The 23,454-nt window shown below is 47.7% G+C and overlaps 1 protein-coding gene and 1 non-coding gene across 2 annotated transcripts in view; both read right to left on the bottom strand.

The window, feature by feature from the left end:
• Nucleotides 1-22,263, bottom strand: part of FAM91A1 (family with sequence similarity 91 member A1) — a 35,720-nt gene extending 13,457 nt beyond the window's left edge. Inside the window, exons 1-14 of the mRNA XM_075549296.1 lie at nucleotides 21,968-22,263; nucleotides 15,667-15,751; nucleotides 14,549-14,700; nucleotides 13,249-13,306; nucleotides 12,554-12,621; nucleotides 11,702-11,815; nucleotides 6,895-6,985; nucleotides 6,257-6,319; nucleotides 5,395-5,501; nucleotides 4,333-4,371; nucleotides 3,332-3,444; nucleotides 2,847-2,962; nucleotides 1,784-1,896; nucleotides 1,142-1,228 (exon numbers count right to left, since the gene is read on the bottom strand). Of these exons, the coding sequence (XP_075405411.1) occupies nucleotides 1,142-1,228; nucleotides 1,784-1,896; nucleotides 2,847-2,962; nucleotides 3,332-3,444; nucleotides 4,333-4,371; nucleotides 5,395-5,501; nucleotides 6,257-6,319; nucleotides 6,895-6,985; nucleotides 11,702-11,815; nucleotides 12,554-12,621; nucleotides 13,249-13,306; nucleotides 14,549-14,700; nucleotides 15,667-15,751; nucleotides 21,968-22,039 (1,278 nt within the window). The 5' untranslated portion in view covers nucleotides 22,040-22,263. The remainder of the gene's footprint in view (nucleotides 1-1,141; nucleotides 1,229-1,783; nucleotides 1,897-2,846; nucleotides 2,963-3,331; nucleotides 3,445-4,332; nucleotides 4,372-5,394; nucleotides 5,502-6,256; nucleotides 6,320-6,894; nucleotides 6,986-11,701; nucleotides 11,816-12,553; nucleotides 12,622-13,248; nucleotides 13,307-14,548; nucleotides 14,701-15,666; nucleotides 15,752-21,967) is intronic.
• On the bottom strand, nucleotides 2,122-2,251 carry LOC142449612 (small nucleolar RNA SNORA31). Its single transcript, XR_012784746.1, has one exon. It is a non-coding gene; the product is annotated as a small nucleolar RNA SNORA31 (small nucleolar RNA).
• Nucleotides 22,264-23,454: the final 1,191 nt, after the last annotated feature.

Here is a 23,454-nt window from a genome sequence, read left to right on the forward strand (position 1 = left end):
CTGACCTTAAGATGACAGACAAAATGCCTGTCTTCACGGGACGCAAAGTGAGGGGCGGTTACCAGCTCGTAATATGCAAAAGCACACTATGTCCTGAGACAGCCCAGAGCTCTAAAAAGAGCAGTCTACAGGAGGGGCAGAGGGGCAATAACTGATTTAAATATGCCTAAATTAACAAAATAAGCTGAGTTTAATAGAGGTTATGCTTCTTTAAAAAATAAGAAGCCACTTTTCAAAACTAAACTCCAAAAGGCTTTTTCAAGAATAGTATGTAGATAAAAGGGGCACAAACCACTGACTGAACATGAAATCACGGCGCAGTCTCGCAAGTGTCTGCACCTGATCCCAAGACACGGAGGTGAGAAGGGTGACAGAAGGTGTGCTGGGCAGTCGATCGTGCGATGGCAAGGCTGACCCACAGCGAGGAGCAGAGCAGTGAATAGAAAGGAATACCTCCAGTGGGGATTGAATTGTTTGCACGAGTAAGGGGAAAACACTACGAAGCAGCAACAGTAAACAACGTTAGTCTTTTGGGGAAGGAATTATAGAATCACTACAAAGTCACTAAGCAGCGCGCTGCTACAGCAAGCTCGTCATTAAAGCACAAAGGCAGCATAAATCTTAGTCCAGGAAGAGGCTGTGCAAAGAGGAAGGCGGTGCGGGAGACCATGCCCGGGGGTGGTTGGCACAGAAACCCCGGGCTCTGCTCTCGGGGAAGCGGTGGCTGCGAGCATGGGTGGCGGCGTCCTCAAGCTGCTCTCAGGGCAGCCAGAGTGAACCCAGTGACTACGACCACCAGGGACACTGTTCCAGATCTTCAGTACGTGGGCAAAGCATCCCCGTGATCCTAGAGGGCTGTGCCATGTGAAGCTGAAAGGCTGCGTTAGAAAAATATCTTTTTAAAAGTTGCCAACAGACTAAGCTTCTGGGAAATCATTTCTTCATGAGTCCATTAGATTATACAGTTACATGAAGTAGACATCACTTTCACCTCATAAAATCCACTCACCTACGCAGTATGTTTAAGTCTAAACACTGCCAAGTAGTAGAGAATGGGGTAGCAATGAGCAGAAGAGGCCAAAAACCCAGTATATTCAATAGGAAGGTCTAACTGGAACGCCGTAAGGTTCTGCAGACTCACCTTCTCTAATTCTATCAGAAAACTGTCCAGAGACTCATCTGAGAGCTTGCCAACCTCGAACATTGTGACGGCGTGACTTTTCAGGTTCTGCAGTAAAGAAACATTACGCATAAAATAAAGAACCAAAGTTTACCTTGTACGATCTATCATTAAAGCGGTTTTCCCTTTAGGATGCTAAGAATAACATCCATACAAACGTTATTTATACGATCCTTTTCAATATACTTAAACTTAAGGGTGGTAAGACGAGGGGCCTGATCCTTCAAATGGCAAAAGTAAGCCTGATTAAATCTGACCACACACTGTGGAATGGAACGGGGGCACAATGATTCGTGCTGATGGCAAACCAAGAGAGCTCATTCGTTCACACCCTCCCAGCACTCCACAGGCAGGTTCCGTGGCAGTCTGCGTCCGTAAAGAGTCCTGCTGACACCCTCTGGGGCCAGCCTACTCAGTCCTAACCAGTCACCACAGGTGGCAGCTACAAGTCTCGTTTGGAAGGAATGTGAACCACAATCAATGGCATTTTCAGCAATAAACCTAGTAACACCCCGCATTCACACAAAGCTAGAGAGGCAGTGCACTGTTTTATGTCCAGTCTTAATTGTAAACGGCTCTATCCCTAGAAAGCATCTGCCTTACCGGGGAGAGGTTGCCCATCATGAGAAAGGCAGTAAGCGTCGAGTCAAACAGGAAGGCGATGCGCTTGGTATACCCCGCGGACAGGCTCAGGCTGCATATGCTGGCGGTGTCGGCTGAAAGAAATGGCTCGTTTCAAACCATGTAAACACATCCCTTTTGCTATCCCAACAGTGAGAAAGGACTTCACTTCAGCTTTAGTTGCCAACCAGAAAATGCATAATGAGGTATAAGCAACATTACAGCCAAGAGAACGCCGGGGCCAGCCTCTCCTACATGCATTCTGTTTGGTTTGTTTTGAATCTCCATATATGTATTTCATCGTGGTTTTTTCTTTGTTGCTATGTAATCCCTCATTCCATCTGGACCCGCCATAAATACAGACAGGAAGCACAGGGACTTTGTATTCTTTCGCATCCTGGTGCAGACCAGAACAACGGTCAGCTGTCCCAGGTCTACCCGAGGATGCTCTGGCCCTGTCTTTAAAAGCCAGGAATAAAGTGTGGCTTGAGCTCAGATTAACAGGGCTACCTCGTCCAATGTCTTCAGGGACCAGAGCTCTTCCGGGAGTCTGTGTGTTACCCCCGCCCAAGAGAAAAGCACCCTGCTGCCGCCTCTGCCGCCAGGCGCTCTCCACGAGCTTCGCTGACTCTCCTTCCCTTGTGCGCCCGAGCAGCACGGCAGTGCGTCCAGCCTTGCTGGTGTATTGGCTAACCCTGCCTAGGAAGAAGGCCCCATGTCCTAGCTGACTATGTACCACGATGAAGACGCACATCAACCTGGTAAATCGGGGGCAGAGAAAAAGAGGAAGACCCTCAACAAGTTGAATGTGTGGCAGCAACAAAGGGCTCAGACCTAAGAACTGGGCGAATGGCCCAGGGTCACTGTTGGTTCTCTTGTACGTAGGGTGGGTGGCTAGGCCCTTAATGCAGACCTACCAGCATGCCGCCCATGGTGAGGTACGAGAGACCGCCACGCAATGAGCAAACCCTTCGACAAACCTACCCGGCAGCGGTCAGTCTGGAGAGCCCGCAGATAGCCCCAAGGAAGCAGAGCGCCTGCTCACCTGGATCTTCCTGGCTGTTGGTGTCGGTGTCCGTGGCTGAGGAAGCGTCCTGGACCGGGCTCCTACTCTCCCCACCATCCCAGGAGAGGAGCATTTTTTGAGGGTCAAAAGTCGTCCTATTAAAGCACAGTCCACTTTAAAAGTCTATAAACCATCTGATAAGAGCCATTACTGACATAAACACTCAAATTAGGGGCAGTCACAGAAATCCGGCCTTCCATTCAAGCCTGAACTTGAGCTAGAGCCCGCGACCCCCCTGCACCCATTCACAGCAAGACCCAGGGGCGGGCTTCAGATCACTGAAGAAGCCCTCAGCACTCTGTGCACAATAGCCTCTGGGGTTTGCTCTCAGCTTCCATCAGACACTGAAAAGCTCCAGCACACAGAGGAGGAAAGTCACTGCCAGAGGGAGAGGAAGGAGAGGTTTCTTAGGGTACTGGTTTCCAAAAGGACACGCCAAAATCCACACTGAAAAAATGCATTACTTTAATCTGTTTACAGATGGAACATTCCGCCAGGATGAGTGAAGTTGGTCCAAATTTATTACTTGTCCCTTCTTATGAGCAAAGCCCAACCGACAATACATTGAAACAGCATTCTGAAAGGAAAAAAAAGGAAATTAACACTTGAAGGCAAACGGGACGCCATAATATTGGGGGTGGGTGGGAGTGGGGGTGATTCAACAGGCTGTGCTTACAATGATCCTCAAACACTTTCACCCCCCAACAAGAGTCCCTTTCCTCCGGGAGGCCTGTTCGTCTCCTGCAATCTTCCGCTGCACGAGCAGTTTCCCAGCTAAAGCAAGCAGGCGCCCAGGCTGGGCTGGGCCTGTCCGAGCAGGTGTGGGGGCTACACGCAGATGCAGGCATGCGAGCACTCGGGCTGCGTGCTGGAGCCCCGACTCAGGGCCTCGTAGCTGGCTTTTCCCATCTCTGCGAGCACCCCAAATGGCCAGCCAGTGCTCTGGATTCCTGTATGGCAACTAGTAGGGCCGCAGGATGTGAAGCCAGGGTTAGATATGTTCAGTGTTCCATCAGTTACTAAGCTCCCAGCCAACTGGACCAGAACTCAACCTGACAGTTCCTGAGCATGGGCCCACGCAGTGAGATGGTGTGGCCTCTGCCCTCACTGCTGAAAGTCCATTCTTCCTGGGACCTTATAGGAAGAGGTATCTGGAAATACTAGGGTCAAATTCCATGGTTCCCTCACCAATACCATGCCCATCACTGTGCCCAAACAACACTAGTGATTGACAAGCCCAGGAGGTCAGGGGAATCATAGGAAAAAATTATTCCAAAAGCTCAGAAGAACATGCCAGCTCATTCCCTAAGTCCAGAACATTCCAAAGGGGATTCAGGGCTCTACGACCTGGTCTCCAGAACGAATAAGCCTCTCAATGCCTCTGTCAGTAGCTCATGAAGACAAAAGTACATCAGTAAAATCCACTCAGTGTTCCCACAAGGTGAAGGATATAAGAATGACATACCTTCACCAGGGATAAGTCTATCTCAAGGACATTTGCAAGCTGGAAAATAAAAATTAAACGTTAGAATTTCAGAACTATTAGCATTCTGCTAGTAATAGATATAAATGTAATGCCAATTAGTTTAAATTGTAAATGATCAATAATTGGAAAGAGGGAATACATTTTGAGTTCAGAACCTTTTCTTTATCGCAGAATAACATTAATTCTGTCATGGAGTTGATGCCGATGAACAGTGACCCTACAAAACTGCCCCTGTGGCTTCAAGACCCTAACTTGTAGGAGCAGAAACATCCTCTTTCTCCCTGGAGCAGCTGGTGCTAACTTAGCCACTCAATGCATTACCCACGACAGCACCAGGCTTCCACATTAACTCATTGCAGCATCAGGAACCAGACTCTAATGTGGACTCCTCTGAGGTAAGAAAACGACGCCCTCCGGAGGCAGCGGGTCTGCATTAGCGGTGTGATCTGCGTGGTCAGTAGTTCAAAACCACCAGCAGCACCGTGGGAGAAAGACTGGGCTTTCTACTCCCTTAGCCAATTACAGTTTCAGAAACCCACAGGGGTTCGGCTATAGGTCAGCACTGACTCAATGGCAGTGAGTGAGAGGGCAAGAAAGTTCCTAGGTACACCAATGCAGTCCACCACCCTTTTATTACAGTCATACAAAAGGTAACTGTACCAAGTAACAGTGAACAGGAACAATGTTGGCAGGAGTCACATGTAGGTACATTAGTGGTCTATGACGTGCCCACGTATCGATGCTGAGAACAGTTTAACCCGTGGTGGGGCATTTCCAGCTACTTGGCTGTTCGGTGCCGCTGTGTCTACAGTGGCCCCGTGACAGAGTAGAAGCACCTCCTGGGGCTTCTTCGGCTGTAATCTGTATGGGAGCAGGCTGCCAGGTCTTTCCCCTGGGCAACCTCTGAGGGGGTCAGCACTGATGTTATCGGACAGCCAAGTGCTTAATCCTTTACGCCACCAGGGCGAGCGGCTCACTACTTCACAGCAACTTTCTTTATACCCAAGACTAAGTCATTCCCTAAGACGCCGCCACACGTACCTCTGCAACATTCGTGTGCTCATCTATGGACACGAATATCTTATAGAGCAGAGTCTCAAAATAGTCACCCTGCACGCGGTTCATCACAAAGCCTTCGAGGGGAGGCACTGAAACAGATCCAATACAGACATTTCTCAGTGGTGCAGTTCCATGAACGTGAAAGCACAATTCAAATTGTCCACCTAAAAGGACACATCTCTAGCTTATGGACTGAATTCAGCTTCGGATAAGATTCTATCCACTTCACAGCAAACATTCCCAAGCCCCACAAGTTAAGACCATTTTCACCCTGCCTGCAAGGGGGCTCTGGTGGGAGCACAAACCCACTGACAGCTGTCGACTCGCTTGGAAATGCTGGGGGCCATGGAAGGGGTGGCGCAGTAGGGGGCCAGGGCGACAGCAGTGGGTACTCAGTACCAATCTGACTCTGCTGCCTGGCTGGCAGCAGGGTGCATGGACCACAGGGAGCGTTTAAGACACACAAAAGCTGGGGGATAGAAAGCACTGCTTTCTGCACAACTCCCCCACACTGCCTAGAGAAGGGAAAATCCTACTCTTGGATTTCTGGGATTTTGATAGTGTATGCCCAATAAAACACACACACACACCACACCACACAACACACACACACCCCTTTAGTGTTTTGATAGTGTATGCCCAATAAAACACAAACACACACACACACACACAGCCCTTCCTAGTGTCGTAATGTAATGAAGAAATGTTATTCGTTGGAAAAGAAGGATACGTGTCTCACGTACTACAGTGAATGTTTCTCAAAGCCCCCATCTACCACCCTACAGAGAGGAACACCAAGAGGTGCACTCAGAAAGCAATGTGAAACGTTCACACACACACTTACCTGCTATACAGCTGTCATCAGAGATAGGTACATCCAGATAGATAAACCCTTTGTTATACAAACCTAGAGAGACAAAAGTATCCTGTATTAGATGTACTACTCAATACTAATAAATTTTTTTTTAAACCCAGAGAATTCTGATTTTCTGTGAACTCATGACAACAATGCTATGTGAAATATATAGAAATAGATGAGAGAAAATTACAAATTTTGGTTTCCTACAAATGTTCAGAACTAGATTTTCTTCTTTAGGGTTCGTTTGTATAAATTATTAGCTCCCAAAGTTATTTGGCCAACAGCCCCTTTTTCAGGGAAAAAAAATTACTCAGCATGCTCAGCAATTAAAAACATTGGTTCTAAGACCCATGAGCAAGACAAAGTATAGGTGCATGCTTTTGCAGCCCCTGGATCTCTCCAGCGCCCCCGGGATGCTATCGCCCACCTTAAGAAGCAGAGATAAATTCTAGTATGCAAGACTAATTATAGTCACGAAGAAAAACAAGCTACAGTCACGTTCCACACAATAACAACCCTTAGCTGAGAAGCAGCATGACCCATACATAACCAATCACTGTTACTGCCTGGTAGTTAACAGCCAGTTTTCGGGTTGAAAAAGACCATTTCTACTAACCACTTACTATGTACTACATTGTAATCTAGTGACCCAGAGAGCTGAGGACCGGAATCGATGATCTTGTCAATGGCGCATTTCTCAGACAAAGTGCAAATCTAAAGAGAGAAACAAACATTCAGTTAAGGTCTGTCCAAATGATCTCATACAGGACATATGCACACCCACGTTCATTACTGCCGTATTCAGAGTAGTGAAGAGACAGAAATAACCTAAGTGCTCCTCAATGGAGGAATGGAAAATCACATTACAGATGCATAAGCCTCTCAAGCACACGTGCGCTCACTCTCTCTCTCGCTCTCTCACACACACACACACACACACACCCCTTCAAAATGTTAAAGAAACCAAAGAACTAATGAAACAATGCATAGCCTTGATGAACTGGGAAGACATTATCCTGAGTGAAAATAAGTAAATCCTGAACAAGACAAATATTTCACGAGTCCATTATTATAAAAAGGCAGCATTTACACACAGAAAACAACATTCTCTGATGATTACTAGGGATTCGGAGGAGGGTGGAAATAATAAACTAGATAATAGTATTGAATGTATCTAGATGGTTTATTCCCACACAATAAAGGGGTGATCGTATTGGGAAGGTGAGCACACAGTGATATGATTTTTTTTGTTCCTTGATGCCTGATACCTAACCCCTTTGACACCTCATGACCATACAGGCTGGTGTGCTTCTTCCAAGTGGGCTTTGTTGCTTCTCAACTAGATGGTCGCTTGTTTATCTTCAAACCTTTAAGACCCCAGACGCTATCTCTTTTGATAGCCAGGCACCATCAGCTTTCTTGACATTTGCTTATTATGCACCCCCCTTTGTCTTCAGCAATTGTGTCAGGAAGGCGAGCATCATGGAATGCCAGTTTAATAGAACAAAGTGTTCTTGCATAGAGGAAATACTTGAGTAGTAGTACCTTAATACTAAACTTATAAATATATGCACATAGATCTATTTCCCTGTCATCATATATAAATATATTTACATATGTACATGCCTGTATCTAGACTTCTATATATACCGTTTGCCTCCTAGTTTTCCTCTATTTCCTTTTACTTTCCTCTTGTCCCACTATCATGTTCAGCCTTCATTTGGGTTTTAGTAATTCCTCTCTGTTACAGAAGCAACAAAGCCCACATGGAAGAAGCACACCAGCCTATGTGATCATGAGGGGTCGAAAAGATCAGGTATTAGGCATCAAAGAACAAAAAATCTTAATCATTATGAATGATGGGGAGTACAGAGTGCAGATTGGGAACTCAAAGCCCATCTGTAGGCAACTGGACATCGTTAACAGAAGGGTCGTGGGAAGGAGATGAGCCAGTCAGGGTGCAGTGTAGCAACGATGAAACATACAACTTTCCTCTAGTTCCTAAATACTTCCTCCCCTCTCACCTCCACTATCATGATCCCAGTTTTACCTTACAAATCTGGCTAGACCAGAGAATGTACTCTGGTACAGATAGGGAACTGGAAACACAGGGAATCCAGGACAGATGATTCCTTCAGGACCAGTGCTGAGAGTAGCGATACCGGTAGGGTAGAGGGAAGGTAGGGTAGAAAGGGGGAATTGATTACAAGGATCTACATATAACCTCCTTGCTGGGGGGTGGACAACAGAAAAGTGGGTGAAAAGACACTTTGGACAGTGTAAAATATGACAAAATAATAATTTATAAATTATCAAGGGTTCACGAGGGAATGGCAGGGAGGGAAGGGAAAAAATGAGGAGCTGACATTTAGGGCACAAGTGGAAAGCAAATGTTTTGAGAATGAGGGCAACAAATGCACAAATGTGCTTAACACAAAGAATATATGTATGGATTGTGCTAAGAGTTGTACGAGCCCCCAATAAAATGATTAAAATAATAATAATAATCAATACAACATCACGGAATAAAGACCCAGAGAGGTACGCATGACTGAGAGCCACAGGAAAAGCCTATGACACGCACATGCCTGCAATGTCAGGAGACCTGACATCAATCTTTGAGTGGATACGTATGCTGCCTAGGCAGAAAGGCAAGATGAACAGTTGCATTGGCCAACCAGACCCCTCTGATAAATGACATTCCTATGGAGAGAATTGTATGTACTGTAAATATATCCATGTACACAGTGGAGCAACTTCTGAGCCCTAACCAAACACCTCCAAAGGAAGGAGTCAATATGCCTGAGGGCTCAGAACCTTCCTCCAGAGCAGGCGTCCTCAAACCACGGCCCCAGGGCCACATGCGGCCTGCTGAGGACATTTATCCGGCCCGCCTGCTTTTTCGATTGTTTTTTTCACTTCAAAATAAGATATGTGCAGTGTGCATAGGGATTTGTTCATAGGTTTTTTAAAACTATAGTCCAGCCCACCGACGGGTCTGAGGGACAGTGAACTGGCCCCTTGTTTAAAAAGTTTGAGGACCCCTAGTCCAAAGTCAACTGGTATAACATACACTCCTCCTTGGTGAGTGGTGGCTGGCGTGGTAAAAGCTTGTGAGCGGCCATCTGAAGGGCAACTATTGGTCTCTCCCATCTACAGTAAAGAGTGAAGAAAATCAAAGCTTTAGGAAACCTTAGTCCAAAGTACTAAGGGACCACTTGGGCTTCGGCCTCCGCCACTCAGACACTAGATCAACTAGTGGTGCCCAACCGCCACTGCTAAGCACAATAGAAAGGCCTAAATGGAGAGGGCAAAAATGTGGAACAAACTCAAAGTCATAAGACAAGACCAAGTTCACTGGTGTGATAGGAGACTGGTGGAATCCCGGGGAACGTGGCCCCTGTTCCCTGTTGAAGCCTGAAACGCATCTCACCACTGGGCTCAACTTGCAGCCAGTCAGCAGACAAGCCTAGAAACTGAACAGTCAGACCAGGGAGGCCCGTACTCCTTAGAACATTCGGTCACAAGCCAGCAAAGGGGCCGAATTTGCCCTTGGATAAAGCTCAGAAGGTGGGAGAGCGAGGGAAGGAGGAGGAACGGAAAGTGTCCGTACAGCCTTGGAAAAGCGCTGCTGCTGCAGTCTGGGGGTTGCAGTCAAGGCCAGGAAAGAAGTGCTGAAGGAGCAACCACTTTCCTCTGTAAATTCACAAGTCACAATGAAAAGTTAAAACAAAGCAGAACAAACAATGAACTGACTCTATTCACGTTTAAACCAAGGAGGACGCGCAGCCCCACAAATGAACCACACGTCAGAAAAAAGTTGCCACCAAGCCCATGCTGACTCCTGGCGCCCTCGTGCGCCGCAGCGCAGACGTGCTCCCCCTCCACGGCAACTTCCTGGCTGCAATCTCTGTGGAAACAGACGACAGGCTGCTCTTGTGCAGTGCCCTGCGTGGGGACCAGGCGCCCGGGGTTAAGAAGCACAAAGCACTCAAGCACTCGGTATTACTTTCATGAGAAATGAAAATTCTGAGTGATAAACAATCACATTCAAACAAACCAATAAATGCACATGACCATCAACTGAGATGTCAAATTATGTTACAAACAAGATTTAGAGACCCAAGAAGCTCTAAGTACAAGTTTACTAATAAGTAGTGTTTACTAATAAATTCCTATTATTTACTGTTTGTTTTTTAAGTGGAATCAGGTTCACTTGTTCATTCTGAACTTCTCAAATCAGAACTTTATTCAGATTCCACATTATTCTTTTCAGTGACAGGATACACTGTCTGACAGCTCTATTGCTGTTTGTGTTAGGTGCCATCCGACCCGCAGTGACCCCATGCACACCAGAAACAAGCACTGCCCAGGCCCGAGTCATTCTCACAGCTGTCTCTCCGCCTGAGCCCCTGTGTCACTCCACTGGCTGAGGGTCTTCCTCTTTTCTAAGGACAGCTGTTAGGAAGCAGTGACACACAAGTCAGATCTACTTCCCAGGCCTCCTACCACTGGCCTGCATTTGTCCTCTAGGGTAGAAGTCCACATGCTCATATACGGTCGTCCAACAACACACAGAGATGAGACAGGATACGGTCTCTACATTCCTCAGTACCCTATCGCTTTTCTCTAAATCACCACTCCTTCTGAAATGTATCCAGTTTACTTCTCATGGGATTGACTAAGAGCCCTGGGGACAAGGTGGTTAAGGTTGGGGTTCAAACCCACCAGCTCCACCACAGAAGAAAGACGTGGTAGCCTCTGTTCATCAATATCACAGCCTTGGGGGTCCTCGGAATTGACTCAGTGGCCACTGCAACTTTTCATGTGGGCTGACCATTCATGATCCTAGTGCCTCTGATTCTCACCCCATCCCTCTGTCAGAGCACAAGACCTGGGTTCAAATCCTGGCTCTCTGCTAACACTGTTATCTGAGCTCACTTTGCTCCTATGCGGGGTGGGGGGTAGGGAGGTGAGGTGGGGTGTGTGCGTGCGTGCGTGTGTGTGTAATACAAGCAACACTTAGGCTTGAGGCTGTAAGAATTCAATGAACCAATGGACAAGGCCCTTGGAACCGGGCCTGGCCATTCAGGCACGCAGCCAGCTGTGAGCCATGCAACTGCTGTGGCCAGCAGCCACTGCCTTACACGAAGTCACTAAGAAAGAAATGGTCTTACGTTGCCATCACACGAACTGAGTCGAGTCTCCTCACTGAGAAGACTTATCTTACTGGAGTCTAAGAAGATCATTTTAAATGGGGAAAACCACCATTAGCAACTTGAATCCATTCCACAGAGCGGAACTGACGTTTCATTTTCTTCAGGAAAACCACCGTGTAACCGTGTTAGTTTTGTTTCTTTCAAGTTACGTGACAAAATTTAAAATAACTAGGTTCTAAAGGGGCTTGACCCTTTAAAGCCAGAGCTCTACCTTTATGTCGTCCTCTGTGACGTAGCCAGCCTGTACCACCCACCAGGCCTCCATTGCAATCTCCACCGGCTTCATGGGGAGAAGATCCCGGGCAGTTTTCCTTCGGAAAAATTTCTGTAATGGGAGAAAGCGTGTGAGAGGGAGCCTTCAATGGCAGTCAACACACTCACGCGTTCCATCTTCTTTCCCCGCCACCTACAGAGAACGTGCCGAACACGCCACCTAACGATCTTTGCCACACACTCTGTTTGAAATCTTAAACAGTCCAGCTATTGTGAATGGAGATGATCATTAACAGTTAAAAGATTTCAAAACACTCATGACAAAACCCTGAAATACAGAAACCCACATAAAACCCAGGAGTGAAGATGAAATTTGGCAATTGGGTCCTTTCTGGACTTACTGCACCAACTAGGTGGAATGAGGAAGAAAAATAAATGTAAATGAATTCTTTAAAAAAACATAGCTGCCTTCGGTATTTTTAATTCAGCAACCATACTATCACCTAGAACAGTGGTTCTCAACCTTCCCAACGCCGCGATCCTGTCATACAGTTCCTCATGCTGTGGCGACCCCCAACCATAACATTATTTTCGTTGCTACTTCATCACAGTCATTTTGTTACTGTTATGAATCAGGTGACCCTTGTGAAAGGGTCATTCACCCACAGGTTGAGAACCGCTGACCTAGAGACTCCTGAGAAGTTGTTTTCTGATTTGTTTCTGTATTAAGTATTTGTTATTTGTTCAAAGAAATCATTGTTTCTACCAGTTAAAAATAAATAACAAAACGAATCAGACAGGTGTGATTTATGGGGCAAAATATGGGGGAACGGGGCAGCAGTCAACTCACTTTGGATGATCTACACTGGTTCATCAGATCAATGTACTGGTTTCTTCCTATGCCAAGAAGCCGCAGACCTGAAAGAGAGAAAGCCCCTTTGCTCAGGACGCGCACTGCACCTTGAAATGTCCGTGCATTCACATACGTCCAGAGAACAACAGCCCTGCTTTTCGTCTCTTCAAATTCTTAGGAGTTCTTCACACAGAGATAAGAAAACTAAACTGGGGGACATGAGCACCAACTCTGAGATTTCTGACAAGGCCAGTTAAGCAAGGGCGGCTTTGAAAAGCAGAAGCCCTCTAATTTCAAGAAGTCAAATGTACTCTTCAGCAAACATTTCCTCTTCCACAGCAGAACAACCTCATCTTCCAAGACACGCTTCATTAAACTAAAGATCCTGAAAGCCAGCAGATAACTGCTGGTCCACATTCAGCCATGCGTCTCACTGCGTAACACTGCACCGCAAGCTTTCTTCATCTGGCAGGCAACGCATGCCAGTGCCAGAGGTACCACGTTCTCCAGAAATACATAACTGAGTTCCACTTTTCTGTTCACGCCATCCCAAAATACTCCTCTCTCAGCTATCCCTGCTAAACCTTACCCTCGGCTGACAGCCTTCCTACTAGTAAAGTGTATCTCATCGGAAGCACGTCAGGAAGTGGACACACGCAGGCATTCAGCCTTCGCCACACTCAAACACTTACAGTCAGCAGCAGTAAAGTTGGGCAATGAATCGTAACTCTTCTCACTGTTCATAATGTCCTGTGAAAAGATAAAAGGAAAAGATTGAATATTTTAAATGTACATTTCCTTTGATAGAAATGGGTCTAAGTGCTACATGGGGATATCCCAACGGAAGACTGATAATGACTCCAGGAAGCCCCGAGGTCACAGCTGGGCTGCACGTGGTCCCCAGCTCACCAGGCAGAGGACTGGACTTTCACGTCTGGTTTCTGCCTGCCCTCCACACAGTGGATCCCAACAGCTGTGCTGTGCGCCTCCACGGTGTCCAGACCAGGACAACCAGTGTATCCGGAGATCCAGCTACATCCTCGCCAACATACACTACGCACCAGACTGTAACGACTTAGGACTCTATCATTCTGAGCTACACTCAGCATGCAGTTTCTTCCAACCCTAACCGGCTTCTCTAATATTAAACCAAACAACTGCTCACTAAGGGGCAGAGACCCACTTTCCGCCTTGGATCCATAGGCTTGCATCTGCGTTTAGAAAAGAGTAACACAAGGATCAACATACAGCCCTCCCAGGGGTTGAGTAACAGAAAAATGGGTGAAGGGCGACAGAGGATGATATAAAATATGAAAATAATAATCTATAATGTAGCAAGGTTTCATGAGGGAGGGTGGGAGGGGATGGAGAGGGGGAAATGAGGAGCTGATACCAAGGGCTCAAGTAGAAAGAAGATGCTTTGAAAATGATGATGGCAACACGTGTACAAATGTGCTCGACACAACGGATGATTGCGTGGATTGTGATAAGAGATACAAGAGCCCCGAATAAAAGTATTTCATTGAGAAAATAAAATAAAGGCAGAAAAAAGCAACATCTAAAGGTAGTAATTACGGAGAGAGATGAGCAGCCACTCTGCTAATGTATTTCCCTTTTGCTGTGGGCTACATCCTCCTCCTCTACCCTTTCTACAGCTAGCGAGTCATTAGAAACACTTTACGCTGCTCTAGGGTGTAACGGTAAACTCATCACCAACATGTTTATTGCTCACCACGCATTAAAAGCGACTACCTGCCTGGTGTGTGGTACAAGAGCACAAAGTCAACAGCTGGCTCGCAGACACCGTTCCCAGGTCAAAGCACCCGCAGTGACGACGACTTGTGCAGGCGTGACTGAAAGGGCAAGCCTGCAACCATTCTCTTCTCACTACACGCGCAGAAAGCACGGCGGCCGTGGCTGAGAGTGCAGAGCTGGCCGCCTCTGCCGGGAGCCCCAGGCCATCCCTGAGGGCTGACGGAGCTGACCACTGACCTCCATGATTCCGGTGTAGTAGGAAAAGGGCGTCACCCGCAGGCCTTTGACAACGATGTCGGACAGGTGGTAGGGGTACAGCAGGAGGTGCTCGCGGCTGTACTTGAGCAGCTCTTCATAGTATTTGCGCTCATCCTTCTTGACTTGCTTCACTGGGGGAAAGAGAGCCAGTGAGTCTGGGGTGGGGGGCCTCTCAGGTTTCTCAGTGGGTGCATGTCAATCATCAATGCCAAAAAACACACATAACGGACCAATGTTACATTCTAAGTATTTACATGGAAAAGGAATGCACTATTCTAAAATGGAAACAAAGATACTGTAAGAAATGGACCCCAGAGTACATCAGTATAATGCATGATAGGAAAGTAATTCTTACCCAATCAGCAAGGCCGTGTGAAGCCACCAGTCACTCCCAAGAAAGGTGTAAAACTTGGGCTGTAGGGCATCAGATCCCTCACCATTGTTTTGTAAGGTGGACAAACAGAATGCTGACTGTCAATGGACTCAAGCCCCGTTTTAGAACTTAGTTTCTTTTTTGTTGTGTTTTTATGTAAAAAGCTTCTGACCTCCACGTAATATATTTAGATAGAAAAGTAACTGAAGTATTATCCTTAAAATAAAACTGACACATGGGAGTAAAGGTTGCTAGATTCATCAGAATAATCAGGTAGAAATAAAAGCAAACCTTTAACAAAAAAAATGGAGTAAAAGAATCAGGAAACACAACTAGGCTCTAAGTTTGTGCCAATTACTATAGACTTTTCCCGCAAAGTTATATAATCTGGGAATTTTAGAGAGGCAAAACAAACTCAAAGTTAAAACTTATTCAAAACTAATATATTTCTTTCTTTCTGGAATATTTTCTAAGACAAAATGAGGGCACTGGAATTAAGATTCTATTCTATAAGTAGAGCAAGTAACAAACATTCCTCTTAAATAATGTTTATCGGGTTTACAATGGAAAACTCCTCGCTGATACCAATTATTGTTAGGTGGGATGAGGCAGCAGAGTATGCTTTCAGTGTCCAGAATGTAAACTGGGGAAATAAGACGGGTTTATGGAAATAGGAAGCCAGTGACAGTCATTTCCATCTCACTTGGGTAAGCGCCCCACATACCCAGGTTGTTCCTGTATCGGAGCTGATTGCGAATGCTGTACAGCACCACCTGCTTCTCGTACTCCCGCTGTGAGTTTCCAAGGCTCTACACGGAAAGAAAGAAGGCCAAAGAAGCTTAACAGCTTTTCAATGAAACAATGTTACTTTGCTCCCACTCAACTTCAACTCCACTACCCTAACTTCATCCTGATAGTGCTCATTTCCAGAAATACAGGAAAATGTCATTTGTTTATTTTCAAAGAGTTACTAAAATCACCTACAATGTTTAATACCAAATAAGACAGCAATTTGGGAGCACAACTGCAGTAAACAAAAACGTGACTTCTCCCAATGGAGCTGTGCAGAACAAGTGGATGGACAAGCAGTTTCTAGCACCTACACGTATTTACATTTAAGAAGCTAAAGGCAGCTGCCTGCTTCTGGTAATCAGTGTAGCAGGCAGAGAGCTACGAGTAGAGAGTTGAGATATCCGAAGAATGTACTTCCAAATCCTGAGATCGTGCCTTCCAGAGTCATCTCAAATGGCCTCTACTGCCATTACAAAACACGTAGACAATTTCAGATGTAATTTTTTATTAAGTGAAATGTTCCTAGCCCTGCATTTAATGGTTTAAAAGTGCAACTCTCTCACGAAAGCAAAACAACAATCAGTAAAGTTGTTTGATTGTGGCCAACCATATATTCAATATGTGACCCCACATTTTATTTAATGAAGCTTAATGGCTATCCAGCTTTTAATTGCTAGAATAAAGTCTTTCCCAAGCACTACAAAATGAAATCAGAAAGCCTAGGAAGAGTAGTGACTGGAAGACTGGATGATCGATTCATTTCATTTCTTACTCAGAAGTTTTAAGGAGTCATGGACATGCCCATACATGTGTCTTCATGAAACAAGGCAGATGAACATGCAGGCACATGCAAACAGGATCAGGAAGCATTTAAGAAAGGGGGAACTTGATGTGTGTAAACTAAATATTTTCCTTCCTGCATGGAGGTGAACAGAGTTAATAACCAGTTAAGGAGTTCCCAGGTGGTACAAGAAGTTAACACATTTATTCAGTTGCTAAATGAAAAGTGAGAGGTTCAACTCCTACCTGAGGAGCCTTACGAGAAAGGTCTGGCAATCTACACTGTAGAGAATTCAGCCACGGAAAATCCTTTGCAGTCTGTCTGGTACTTTCCCAACTGACGGGAAATGCCTGGATTATTTTTATGTGCTTTAAGCTAACGCACAGTTAAGCAGCAGGGCTCCATCATAGAGAACGTACCCTTCCGAATCCCTCTTTCTGGAGCAACAGAACCAGGGGCACAGTCAGAATCAACTCGAGGGCAAGAGTCTGGTTCAGAGTGCACAGGGTCACTAAGAGAACTTACTGGAGGGCAGTGAGGTTTTCCTTTTCACTTCCCATTCCTTCTAACTCCAGAATATGCAAATGCACCACCCAGATCACTGCTTCAAAATCTAAAGGCCTGTAAGCCTCCCTAGATCACTCAGCACTGATGAGACAGCTAAGCCTCTGTGCCAGGCCCTCGGAAAATCTGCTCCGGGTGGATCAGTAGACACGTGAAGGTGAAGATCCAATGCCTGGATTCAAAGTTGACTTTATTCTCTGCCCGCCAGCATGAAAATTGAATTGCTTTGCTCCCAGCGACTTTGTACTACCCTCTCACATCCAGGCTGGTCCGCCAACCTCCAGACTACAAAATGAGCACTGCTGCTGCGCCAGGAGGGTCCTGGAGACGTCGTGTCCTTTCATGGCCACTGCCCAGCAGAAATAATGACTGACGCTGACCAAGGAAGCTGGGCCGCAGTGAAGAGAAACTCAGACAGACAACAGGGTGGTGGCAAGAATAGGGTGGTAGAAGATAATAACCAGGAGTCCTGGTGGCATAGTGGCTTGCTAACTGCAAGGTCAGCCGCTCGAAACCACCAGGTGGCTCAGCCACTAATTCAACTTGCGTAAGAAGTAGTCTCAGACACTCACAGGGCTAGTTCTACCCTGTCCTATAGGGTCGGCTATGAGTGGGCATCGACTGGATGGCAGCGAGCTTGGTTGTTTGTTTGGGGGAGTGTTAGAAAATAACTCAGTGTGCATCAACTTATGATAAAAGTATAAAGAGTTTCTAAAGTATTGTCTCCTACAAATCCCAACCCTACTATGTGCTTTGAAAGAAATGTTCTGAATTAACAGATTTTGGAGTAAACAACACTTCAGCACAAAGTTCCCTGAAAACGACCATGAACTACTTTGCACAATGAACAGATGATAATGGAAAGCTAGGGTAACTTTTTAAAGGTACTTTTTTTTTAAGTCTACAGAAGAATGCTTCATTTTCTTCATATGAAAAAATTAAGCATGTGCTCTCATTTTTGGGGGGTGTGGGGAATGTTGCTGTTTAGTCTGAATCACCCCCTCCAGCTTTCACAAGTGGGAAAGATGAGCCGGTTCCACCTGTAACCCATCAAAACACACTGGGAACTATATCAAAGCACTTAGTACCTACAATGTCAAAGGACGAAATTCTGCTCACGTGAATGTTCCCTGTGTTTGAAGCATGCCACAGCAGCCCTAAAGGAGCCAGGTAGTGCTGAGGAAGTGCTGAACTGCTAACCACAAGAGTAGGCAGTTCAAACCCACCAGCAGCTGCACAGGAAAAAAGGGATAGCCAGCTATCTGTCTTGGAAACTCTATGCGTTGGAACTGACTTGGTGGTGGTGGACGTTAAACCAACTTATGTGAGAGACACCTGAAACCAAGGCAAGCAAGCAAGCTACTTCACAGAAATGTTCCATAGGTAGGTAAGTGCTACCTGAGAGAGGACAACAGTAACCCCAGACTAAGAGGGTCAAGGAGACCTTCCTGGGGGCATGGGCCCTGAATGAGTCACGAAGAAGCTTCTAGTCATTTAAAAAGCTCACCCCAGTGCAGTGTGAAGAATGGACGAAGGGAGAGGTCCAGTGGGAGGAGCAGAGAGAAAGCTGACCACTAGGTGACCAAAGGTGGAGGCCTGGCCTAAGCAAGCAGGCAGCAGTGCTAGAGCAAGTCCAGGGAAGTCACCTCGACCAGGAGCCACGGTAACCTCTACAGGGAGCAAGCTAAGCCTACGCGGAACAGACACTGATTTAAATTACCTTACTCTTTTTTCAAATTTCTATTTGAGCACTGTCCTGTAATTAAGTTTAGTCGTGACTACACTTCAGAAACCCAATGCCGAGAGTAATTAGGATCAAGTGGTCCTGTTGGACCTCATCAAGCCCTTCCTGTTATGTTACGTGTATTTTGGACGATGCAAGAGCAGAGAAAGAGTGGACCCAGGAAAAGGCAATGGGCCTCCACAGGTCTAAGTGGGCGGCCACAAAACCCCAGAGAGCTAAGTGTCCTCCCAAGCCCTGCTTCAAGCCTAAAAGGAGCGACTTATTCCTTCAGTGAAAGACAAGAGTCACATGGGCAGCCACCCACAAATTCTACCTTCCTTGTATTTATCTTTCCTTCATCTTGCTTTTTGGTATGAAAGTATTTTCTTTGTCACATGAAGAGCTCCTTCAACCTTAAGTTATCCACTTCCTAGAGCGAAGTCCTCAAGCTGGAGAGAAGCAAAGTAAACTACAATAATCTTTAGACCATCACTGCCAGTAGCCATGCTCCCTCCCCCAAAGCACCACTGCTCAGCACTAACTGACAATGGGATTTCCCTCTTAACCAAATAGAATGGGAGGAACTTCAAGGTCAAGCCCTGATCTCTTGCATAACAGGTGTCATAACCTTCGGAAGACTTAACACCATGGGTCCACCATGTACCATGTATGGTGTCACTAGGTGCTAGAATATTCTCCATGGCAGTAGGTTATGGTTTTCTGAGTTGGATCATGTATGGAAAGGCGCTGTAGTGACACTGCCAGGTAAACATTGGACCACTAACAGTAAGGTCAGTGGTTTAAATCCACCAGGCATCCCCAGGAGCAAGAAGAGGCTGTTTGTTCTAATAGAGATTTCCAGTATCAGAAAATGTAGATATGGTTACTCTGAGTCAGAATCAACTTGATAGTCATGAGTTGTCATTGCCTGGTCTTGGCAAAAGGGACTCCATTTTGAATCCGGTGCCTTCAGCTTGGCTCTCAGAATTCACCTCTCATAAACTTCCCTTTCACTGACCTCCCTCTCTCACCGATCTCCCCCTCCCCTGCTCAACCTTCAAATTCCTAGAGCCGGCTCCTCCCGGAGGCAGAATGTTTTCTGAAGATATGCACACTCCACTTTAGCCGTCCTTGGCATATAGACAAGGTCAAAGACCTTCTCCCTTCTGAAGCACCTGTGTGCACAGATCCTCCCCAGCTTGGACCCTTCCCAGCCGTGCCTGCCAGCAGGGGCATAAAAACGCAGCCTACATTCCCCAAGGCGCGGTTTCAAAGGCTCAATTCCCTGAGTTGCTGAATCCGCCCGCAAGCCTCCCAATAAAGCCTGCTTCTAAATTTTGCCGACTGGATCTTTGGTTCTCTTTCGCGCACCAAAATTCCTTACAGTCATGTATGCAAGAAGTCCTGCTGGCACAGTGGCTTAAATATGGTGCTGCCAACTGCAAGGTTGGCAGTTCAAACCCATCAGCAATCCCACAGGAGAAAGTTGAGGCTGTTTGTTCCCATGAAGCTACGTCTCAGGAAACCTACGTAGAAGTTCTACTCTGTCCTACAGTGCCACGGCAAGTCGGAATCAACTGGATGGTAGTAGGCTTGCCCTGTAGAAAGGGGCCCAGATGGTACAAGTGCCAAGTGCAGTGCTGCTAACTGAAAGCTCTACGGTTCAAAGCCACCAGTCACTCTGTGGGAGAAGACTTAGCAGGCTGCTTTCAGAAAGATTACACAGCCTTGGTAAGGCTGGGCAGGAGTTCTACTCTGTCCTATTAGAGGTACTGACTCAACAGTAATGGACTTGCCCCGTTTGGTGGTCATTTCTTTGTTTACGATCTACATACCTTCCTTAAAATGTAAACACCAGGAAGGCAGCATCTTGTCAACTGCTCTTAATTCCCACATCTAGGACAAAACACCCACCCCTCCTCCATTGATTTCCTGTACTGTGGTGGCTTGCAGGCTGTTATGATGTTGGCAGCTACTCAAAAAAACTCAAACACACTGCCATCGAGTCGATTCCAACTCAATGAGACCCTATAGAAAAGCTTGCCCCCGTGGGTTTTCGAGACTATAACTCTTTACAGGAGGAGAAAGGCCTCGTCTTTCTCCCTCAGAGCAGTTGGTGGTTTCAAACTGCTGACCTTACGCGCGTCCATGCTCCCGAGGAAAGACGTTTGGAATCCGAGCGTGATGAAGCCGAAGGCCTTACGGTTAGCAGCCCAACACATAACCACTACACCACCAGGTTTCTTCCAGTATTTCCAATACCAGCAAGGTCACTCATGGAGGTCAGGCTAGCTTCAAGGGAACTTTCCGCTTGAGACACAGAAGAAAGTCCTGGCGATTTTTAAAAAATGGGCCCTTGAAATCCTTTTCGGCTCACAACCCTATGCTGACGATTGTCCGGCCTGGTGCTGGGAGATGCCCTCCTCAGGCTGGAAGACACTCTCCTAAAAAGGGGCTCAACCAGGCCAGAGACCAACAAGCTCAAATGCAACACTTGCAATGTGTCATTCTATTGTGCTCGGGGGCAACATAAAAGGCCGCCAAACACTGAACCCAACTTGATGGCAGCTACCAACAGGAGGCACCGCGCTTAGTAGGTGCTCAACCCCTACCTGTTGACCAGCGGGGCAAAAGTGGCACACACCAGAGAACCAGCTCTCAAACTTCCCGCCCCTCTCGGTAAAGCATCCGGAAGCAGCATGTCTTGTCTACAGGGTCAAGTCCAACTCAACAATGCACGCTGTACACACCCCGTCCAAAGCAGGTCCCGCGGCCTCCGCGGCCGGACTCGCTTCCTTCCACTCCGCCTAGCTTTCCCAAATGACTTTCCCTCTCCCGGGAAACTCCATCTGGCTCGGGTCGCCCTTCCAAGGCCGGTTGAAAAGCCTCCTCCCGACACGGCCCCCGCAGGACCCCTCTGCCCGCCACAGGTGACAACCAGAGGGAGGCAAGTCCGAGCTACCACGGCCACCTGCAGCCGGAGCCTTGAATCTCGGCTCGCGGGCGTCTCCCCGCTGCTGGCTCGGGGGGTGCTGCGGGCCGAGGGGCCCGGAGAGGCCGTCTCAGTCCGGGGACGGCCGCCGCCCCTCCCACGCCCGGGGCCTCCCCTCCCGGCGCGGGCAGCGGGGCGGTGTTCCCGGGGCGCCCGCTGGGGCCGGGCCGTACCTGGCGCACGTTGGCCGGCAACTTGCTCCAGGGGTAGTTGTGGCGGATGTGGAACTCCACGTCGATGTTCATGATGCCAGGCGCCGCGGCGGCCGCCTCGGAGGCGCCGCCTCCCGCCCGCCCGCCCGCGCGCCCTCGGCCGGTCCGCGGAGCCGCCGGCGGCCGCGCCTCACTCCGCGCAGGGCCCGGGCGGCCCCATGGCCGCGGCTCCCCACAGCTCGGCGCGGCCCGGGCCCCGGGGCACCGAGGGGCAGCGAGCGGCAGCGGGGGCGCCTCGGCCGCTCCAAGTTTCTTCCGACTTTGGACCCACCGGAAATGGCTGGGGGCTTGCGTCACTTCCGCCCGCGGGCGCCCCGCGGGAGGGGCTCGCGCCTGTTCGGGGGGCGGGGCACCTGGCCGTGGCCAGAGCTACCTGGGGACGCGCCGCCGGGCCCGCGCGCTCGCCCTCCTCCCGCCTCTGCATTGAAGAGCGCCCTCGGGGCTGCGGGCCGTTGTCGGTGGCCCCCTTTCCCAGACCGTGAACCAGGATGGCCCAAGGGCAGGCCCCAGCCACAGGCTGAAACTTAAGAAGGGGAGCATCTCGCGTTTCCTGTCATGGCCGAACCGGGAACCCACTCAGGGCGCCCCACAGGGCTGCCCTGGACCGCGCGTCCAGGGTCTGGAGGAAAGACGTTTCGAATCCGAGCGTGATGAAGCCAGAGGCCTTCATGATCCTCATCCTTTCCCACAAGTTGCATCTGGGACAAGAGGAACTTTGTGATCTTTTTCTAGTTCCCCAACATCTTACAACGTGGAACTGGTAAAAGAGAGCCCCAAGGGGTAACAAAGAGACGATGACTCCATTTTACTGCACGCAGTCACTCAGGTTCTGCTTTCTTCTCCACATGTGGAGTCCCTTTATAAGGAAAGAAGCCAGCCGAGTTTCAGCCCCACGGAGACTCGGGAACAACGCTTTACAGACTTTATTACCGTGGTTTAGCAAACCCAGGACCATTGTCACTGAACGCTGCTACAGAGACAACTTCATATCAGTGGTTTTCTAAAATGACGTGTTAGATGCTGATAGAGGTAACCTCGGAACTTTTGATAGGACTCCTAGCCAGCCACAGCAGCTGGTCAGTCTGACAATAGCAGGAACTCCATTGGGTCTGAAGAACAGAAATGGTGTGCTAGAAACACTGTCCTCACCATAAAAATATGTTTAAACCTCACAGCATTGAATGCACAGGACCATTGTCATGATGGGAAATAGTTTCTCAGTGAAACTTATCTGGCTTTTTTCTCACCATCATCCTGCGTCCTGTGAGAAAATATATCAAGCTGAACCCTTGGGGATCCCCCAAACCAGTTGCTATCACCCAACGCCAACTCATAGCGATTCTATAGGACAGGGTAGAACTGCGTTGCCGACACTGTAATTCTTTACCGAATCAAAAGCCCTGTGTTTCTCCCACGGAGCAGCTGGTGTTTTCAAACTGACCAACGGG

This window comes from Tenrec ecaudatus, chromosome 5 (genome assembly GCF_050624435.1).
Source record: "Tenrec ecaudatus isolate mTenEca1 chromosome 5, mTenEca1.hap1, whole genome shotgun sequence".
Taxonomy (NCBI): Eukaryota; Metazoa; Chordata; class Mammalia; order Afrosoricida; family Tenrecidae; genus Tenrec; species Tenrec ecaudatus.